The 7,433-nt window shown below is 54.8% G+C and overlaps 1 protein-coding gene across 3 annotated transcripts in view; it reads right to left on the minus strand.

Moving 5' to 3' along the window:
• Positions 1-2,198: 2,198 nt before the first annotated feature.
• Positions 2,199-7,433, minus strand: part of LOC113202980 (carbonic anhydrase-related protein 10-like) — a 24,455-nt gene continuing 19,220 nt past the window's right edge. For 2 of the 3 annotated variants that reach the window (XM_052269724.1, XM_026417451.2), the window contains 8 exons: positions 6,342-6,389; positions 6,116-6,252; positions 5,729-6,016; positions 4,101-4,167; positions 3,837-3,991; positions 2,778-2,909; positions 2,659-2,701; positions 2,199-2,580 (listed from right to left, as the gene is read on the minus strand). In XM_052269724.1, coding sequence (XP_052125684.1) covers positions 2,549-2,580; positions 2,659-2,701; positions 2,778-2,909; positions 3,837-3,991; positions 4,101-4,167; positions 5,729-6,016; positions 6,116-6,252; positions 6,342-6,389 — 902 coding nt within the window. In that variant the 3' untranslated portion in view covers positions 2,199-2,548. Of the gene's footprint in view, positions 2,581-2,658; positions 2,702-2,777; positions 2,910-3,836; positions 3,992-4,100; positions 4,168-5,728; positions 6,017-6,115; positions 6,253-6,341; positions 6,390-6,490; positions 6,711-7,433 lie in introns of those variants that run through there. The other variant, XM_026417459.2, reaches the window with a different exon arrangement.

Raw genomic sequence — 7,433 nt, forward strand, 5'->3', positions numbered from 1 at the left:
CCCCCAGGCCCCGGTTCCGCCCCTTGGCACGCGAGCGTGCCATTCGGGTCGCCGTGCAGGCGTGGTGCGGCCTGGCGTGGCCGACCCTCCGGCTTTACAGTTAGCCCTTGGCTGGCTTTCGCCCCCTCCCTCCCCCTTCCCCACGGCCGCGCTGGATCCTCGGGGAGGCCATCACGACGTCACTCGGACGGACGGACGGACGGACGGGCGGACGGACGGGAGGGCGGACTGGCCGGTGAAAAGCCGTCGTGAAAAACGAGAAGGAAAATGATTCGATCCGCTTTGTGACAACTTTAAATGTCATTGCACCAATTATTATCTTTTTTTAAAACGGAGCTCCGCGCTGCGCAAGTCCGCGTGGTGAGGGGCAGTGGCCCCCGGTGGGGAGCGCTCCGGGCCGGGAGCGTCTTTACGGCGGCCGGCCGTGAGTGACGACAATCAGGGCCGAGTTGGGGGCGCAGTCCGGGGCGGGCGAGGGGCGCCGCTGCCAAGAGGTGAAAATAATTCCAACTGCTGACTCGCCCGCCCTGGCGGAGCTCCGCCGGTCCGCAACGAGTTTCAATCGCCGTGTTCCGTCCTGGCTCTCGGCCGAACGCGCGCCCCCGGCCGCTCGTTCCAAAAGAGGAGCACGAGGAGCAAGAGGAGCGGGGCGTGCCGGGCCCGGCGGGGGCAGCAGGAGTTGGAGGTGGCACGGCGCCCGGCCCCGCCCCCCGGGCCCCACCTCCCCGCCGCGCGTTGGCATGGACGTCACGGAGCGACGCCGCCGCCCCCTCAACTAATTCAACTTTGTCAGTAGTAGCTCGTGGGCGCCAAGTTCCGCCTGCGGTTACACATCCCTCTGTCTCGCTCCCTCTGTCACCACCTGCCGCCCGCCCCACCAGCAGGGCCGCCGTATTAGTCGGTATGGCCCTCTCTCTGGTTGATTATGCAAACGAGCTATGTACACACACGTGTGTTACCTTTGCGATCGGCAGGGCCTGTGCAGGAGCAGCAGGGCCTGCTGCGCCACGCTGCGCCTGCTGCAAGACGTGCGCAGCTGATGCTCGAGCTCAGCCCCGGCCCCGGGCCCGGCTCTGCGGCGCCTCCCGGATTACCCGGCTGATCAGTCAAGCGGCCCTCCTGAGCCCGGCCCTTGGCTTCAGCCTGGCCGCCCATTAATCACCTCACGTCCAATTAAAACTATGACACGCTAAGTCGACCGCTCGGCTCGGCTCGGCCTGCGCGCGCAACTCGCGCCGTTTGTGTCGTTATTAATGAATCGCCTGCTCACCCTCACAGCACAGGTGTCGCCCCGCAGCAGCGGAGGAGACGGAACAGCCAGCGCTACACTCGCCACACTGCACCGCCCAAGCTGTAAGATACAAGTGACTAGTAGTTACTAGTGACAAGTAAATACTAGTGACAGGTGGTTACGAGTGACAAGTAAACATACTTGTGACTAGTAAAACTCAAAGATAGCTTAAATGTCACATGTAGGTATCATGTGCACTCACACACTAACACGATAACTCCTTCGTTGCTACGGTGGTTGGTAAATACAAACACCTATTACAATAGGTGTACATGTCAACTTGCACTGTTTTTCAATTTCATGGTACTATCACATGACATTGCGTTATGAAAATTGCAGGGGTACAAACAAATGGAGCAGTCAGCGTAGAACGCAGAATTAAAATTCAAGAGTGCATTTAGGGAAACGTTCTCATCGTTCGAGTGCATTAAATGTGATATACCAGGTTCAAACTATAGGTGTTAAAACTATAGATCGTATAAGTGACGTGATAAAAAGCAGAGCATTTTCCAAATGCTAATTTTGAAATTGAAAGGTCATATCGTCAGCTCGCAGCGAGCCCGTTCCCTGTTTGATCGCGGCATCGTCGTCGTCGTGCCCCCGCGTATGATTATGAGAAAGGCAATCTCATTCGTACAGCATTGATCGTGTGTGGAAGGGGGAGCGGGTGGATGTCTCAGAGTGGAGCCACGCTACAGCAGTAAAAGTATATTGCCCGGCAAAGTTCGTCGTGACTGCGGGGCGTCTCGTGGGCGCGCCGTGCCGCCGTGCCGCGCCGTGCCGCGTGCCCCTCTCCGACCGACCCGGGCGTAATCGCTCTCCGAATGACTGAGAGGGGAGGGGGGAGAGCAATGAGGAGGTGCAAGGGAAGGCGTGGACAACAAACACAGGAAAGTGACGCGTAAACAACAGTAACGATCTATATATATTTACAAAGGCAGTTCTACACATATAGGAACGATTTCCAGCTGACAAAAAACATCAGCAGTTCTCTATCACGATAGCTTATGATACAAACGTCATTGAATAAATGGACAGTCTGGCTCTCTACACGCCAATAAATGGCCGGAGGTTATCACGAACCTGCGGCCCTAGAGGGAGATAAAATGATATGTCACTTTGTTGAGCGTTTTCAGCACGAAATTTGATATGTATCGTTCTAGAATTAGTTCGCATTTTTTCTTTTAGGAAGAACTACGCAGCAACCGGCTGATATAGTCAGCTTCTTGTCGGCAGGAGTTATTTTCTTGACTTCTTTTACAAAATTTCATTTTCTGCCCAGGAGTTGGCTGTAAGAAAAATTATGATTCAGTACTCTGACTTAGGCAGAAACTGATGTTGTGTAAAACGTCGAATATATTACTCACCCTTGTAGTGCATGTCCCGGTACATGGTCGGGCAGTTCTTTCCCTGAAACATCAGAAAGGTAAGTGTATGATGTAACCCAGGCTGAGGCAGACTAGTCCCTTGGCACAGTTCGCCTCACCTGCGCCTTGAAGAAGTCAATGTTAGTCCTCACGGTACGATGGTGCAGGGGCTGCAGCGGACGGGCGTTGTTCCCCAGCGGGGCCTTGGGGGTTTCGGGCGATCCCTGCATCAGCTTGCGCAGCGCGTACAGCTGAAGACCAAAACAATTAGCAAAGACCCAACATTAATTTAATGTGAAAAGACTGATTCTTTACAAGAATCTTAGCTCACTCTTGAACTGCAAGAGTCAAGAGTCGGACAAGAGTTCCTCCATATGGAGAAGGGCGCGTTTGCTCTACACTTACAGCAGTAGGAATACGCTCTAAGCGTGTAGGACTTTCCCACAATCGCAAGTGTATGACAAGCGTATCCTATTCTTGCACTTGTGGAAATTTTCGTCCTAGTCTTGCAAGAGTAGGTCTGTCCTAGTCCTTCTCTTGCATTTTCAGACCAGCGTCCGGTATGACCATTACCGGTCTGGGGTCTGGCTACCTAAAGATTAGTACACTGTACATAGTACATAGAACATGAAGAGTGGGGAACCGGAAGTGTGCAACCCAGGAGCTGTCGACTTCCTAGCGCACAGCAACAGAGTTCTGCACTTGAAAGCGCCGACTCTAAATGTGAAAGGAGGGCAATTCTGTATCCAGCAAAGATGTGGTATAAGCTCATCAAGCACATTTTCATCTGAAAAGTAACAAGTAATTATTTCTAGAAAAAGTACAAATAGTTTCTTTACGTGTCTAGCTTAGAGATAAATTTGCAACCGACTGAAATGTGCTTAAGAACACATCCTCGCTGAATGCAGTCCTTTTCCATTTAGAGTGCACAACTTGGAGTTGCATACTTGCTTTGTCAGTATAAAACCAATAGCAGTAAACCCATAAAGCTTCTACAGTTACTGAGGTGAAAGTAACAAAATTTCAATTAACCTAGGCTAACACTACTAGTTCTTTTTACTGAAATATAAATGTAGCAAAATTAGAAGCAATAAGGAAAATCGTGAGAATCGTAACTCAAATGACTGCCGAGAAGAAAAGTACTACCGTAGCATGCTCAAGCAATAAGAGACACGAACCTCCTGTCTGGTGATGTAGATGGGCTTGTTGATGATGATCCAGACGGTGGTCTCCCAGCAGCCGGGGTGTGTGGTGCTGCCCTCGTACGTCATGTAGTGGTCCGTTTCAGGCAGGAGCGCACGCACCGACAGCTGACGGATCGGCGTGGCCTGACCTGCGCGCCCAGCCCGGCCCCGGGGGCCATCCATAAATTAGACCAAGATTCATCCCCCTTCTACCGCGCAGCAACCCGACTACCCTACTCGACGGGCACAGCCCCTTACCTCGATGGTGAACTTTGTTGAAAACCGATGTAATGAGCCTCAACTCGGGGGTCGGTGTTTCTCCAATCTGCAACAGGTCAGGGAGTAGAAAAACGTGGGAAAAAGACTGTGCAAAGTAAAAAATAAATTTAAAAAAACACTTACAGATAGACGGATAGACACCTGGCCCTTTATCAACCCCATTGATTTAGCGTCTCCTCTTTACACGGCCAAGGAACGCCCGGGTGAAAGGGGGAAGAGGGGTGGGGAGGTGGAGCGGGAGGGGGCACCCCGGCTCAGAACCAAAGCAAACCCAATTAAAAATAATTGCGACCACGTCAACGCATTTCTCGCGTTTCTAAAGTGAGTGAGCGAGAGTGAGAAAGAGAGCGGCTGAGGAGGGAGGGGGGCGGGGGAAAGATACTGTAGGAGACAGAACGGCGTAAAGAGGAGGGGAAGTTGGCTTGGATTAGAAGCGGCACGCAGCAGCAGCAGTTTCTGCTGAGTTCAAGGGGACAGTGCTCGCGTCAAGAATATTCTTATATTCTTATTCTTTTGTCACCTTCAGTCCCCGAAAAACGACCATTTCTCCCATGGCTTTGCCTCGTTTTCAGGAGAGTGGCCTTCTCACTTTGCAGATATATACCTTTCAGAGGGAGAGAGAGAGAGAGGGATTTTTTTGAGGGGGGGGGGACTTTTGCAATTCGCACACCGAGTGATGAGCTCTCACAAGTCAATCAATATCGCAACCGTCTCGCGTGCTTGAGTGATGGGCCACCAGAGCCGGGCGGAGCTGGGACGGAGCCCCGGGCCGACCTCGCACACACGCACACACACGGAGTGCCCGACGCGGAGTACACGACGGAGTCGGGTTGCTAACGACGTCAGGAAAAACGAGTAATGCGGTGCGCCGCAGTGTCTCGCTTCGTTACCGCCGGAGACAGTCGACACCGCACTATTAATGATCGACGAGCGCGGGGAGGCCCCGCTGTGGCGCGCGGATAGCGAACGGGGTCAGGGCGACGTCGTGTTGCCTCACCACATGTGACCACACCATGCTTAATGTGTCCACCCCTAAGGATCTTACTTTTTGCACTTGCACTACTTTAACTGAGATAAACAAACAAATCGAGATGAGATATTAAATGAACTATTTATTTCGTCACAAGCAACCCATTCATTGTTAGAAAAAAATTCAAGTCTTTGACGAAATTTTCATTGAAAACGAAGAAAGATTTTCTTCGGGTCAAAGAAAAGTTGTTCGATTTGACGAAACTGCGGTTATTTATTTTTTAATTTATTTTCGTAATCTGAACGAAAAACATTTACTTTGGTTTCTGGCAGGAAATTTTCTTTATTGTACTAAATAATTTTTTGTTTCTGAAAGGATCTGTTTTCTGGTTGCAAGACATAGCCGAAGCAATCAAAATAAGGTAACGGTGTCACCTACCATTCCTACAAACATGGCCAGGAGGATGTGAGTAAACTGTGCTCCTCAGAGAGGGGCGTTCTCCGGGCGAGAGGGTTTGTTATTAATGCGCCCACTTCAACTCATTACCGCCCCACCTCACCCCGCCACGCCACGCCACGCCCCGCCCGCACCCATCTCCACCTGTGGATTTTGGCGCCCAGGCGCCGGGTTGTCTCACCTGCAGCATGAGGGAGATGGCCACGATGCCCTGCGCCTTGTGCTGCGCCTCCGACATGTTGTGGTACAGCTCGGCGTTGAAGCCGTACAGCTGGATCTCTCCCGGGAAGGTCTGGCCTTGCACGGTGTGCTCCGAGCCGTGGCCGTCGTGCGTGCCGTAGTGGATGTAGCCCTCCTGCAGCTGGTAGCGGTAGGCGAGCGGGCCGCCCGAGATGTTCACGTGGTGCTTGGAGTCCTGGTCGACGCGCAGCACCAGGGACTGTCCTGTGTTGGCGAGAGTCCCGCTGATCTGTAGGCAGCCAGAGACCGCCACCGTAAGGACAGCCTCAAGGCAAACCGGACAAGACGGTGACCCAACCAGAGTCCTCTCGGCTTTTGGTGACCTCACCTTGTGCTTGTCGATGTGGAGTGGCCGGAGTCGGGGGTCGAACAGCAGCTTGTCGGCCTGGATGTCGACGGGGGACTGGCGGCGGCCCTTGCTGCACAGGCCCCATTGAGGGTTGATGAGCCCCCAGAAACCGGGACCTGCTCAACATTCAGCACAACGTGTCATTCGTCAAACTGAGACACACTCTCCTCTGAGTCAAAAATTTACATTTCAAATCCTAGTTTACCCGAAATTCCGTCATAGGTCCACCACTCTTCCCAGCTGCTTTGGCCATCTGGCGGGACAAAGAGTTTATGCAATAATTTAAACTGTTGGAAAACAAACAATAAACAAATGGGGCAAAAATGCGCGCCAAAAAAAATTAACACAACAAACCCCGCGTGAAGAAGATGAGTACAAACAGTGGTATCCTTAGGCAGTTCATCGCGGACGTCACGGGGAGGACATTACATTGAGAAAACGGGCCGGCGTGGCGGGGGCGCGCCGGAGGGTCCAGCGGGTACGCCTCGCGGCGACGACAGCCCCGGAGCAGCGGCCGGGCCGAGGCAGCGGCACCGCGGAGGACGCGCGGCGCGGTGAGGCGGACAGGAGGAAGTGGCGGCCGCGGCGCGCTCCCGCCAACGGCCGGGGGGGCCGGCAGGGCCTGCTTGGGGTAGTCGGCGCGGCGAGACCCCGCGACCGACGCGCCCGTCGCGACACCGCAACCGCGCGCCACCTACCGGGCGCGAAGCGGAGGGTGGCGACAATACCCCCGCGCCGCGACGACCCCTCGCGAGCCGTGCGCCCGCGGCCCGCGGTAGCGGCGGCGTGGCGCTATACTCCTAGCGGGTTCAGCACGGCCGCGGAGTATCAGCGGACGGTCGGGCCTACCCCTCCACGCTCAGCGACCCCGCGCTGCTGGATAGGGGTAGATCATGAAGGTGGCGGTGGTGCGTGAGCCGACGGGTTGCAGTCGGCGGTGGCGGCACTACCCCGCGCCTGCTCAAGGGGTTGACGGGGTTGACGCACCGCGGGGAGGGTAGCGGCCGCGGGCAGAGGGAGGCTGTAGTGCGGCGCGGTGGTGTGCCTTACAGTGCGGAGCAGATGGCGCGTGACGCCGAGGGGTTGTCCAACCCTTCACCTTTGTGGCCTCCGGGCCGGGGAGGCCTGGGCGCCGCTCCCTAGGCTCCGCTGCTGCGGGCGCGGGGCAGGGAGAGCGCCACAGCAGCGCCGCCGTCGCGAAGGGAAAAAAATGATGACTTCCTGTTGACCCTCGGCTGCGCCAACCGCGACACGCGCGGCGGAAGTAAAGGCGAAAGATAGGGAGGAAGCGCGTGAG

Source organism: Frankliniella occidentalis, unplaced genomic scaffold (assembly GCF_000697945.3).
Source record: "Frankliniella occidentalis isolate FOCC.00 unplaced genomic scaffold, Focc_3.1 Scaffold100, whole genome shotgun sequence".
In the NCBI taxonomy this organism is placed as follows: domain Eukaryota; kingdom Metazoa; phylum Arthropoda; class Insecta; order Thysanoptera; family Thripidae; genus Frankliniella; species Frankliniella occidentalis.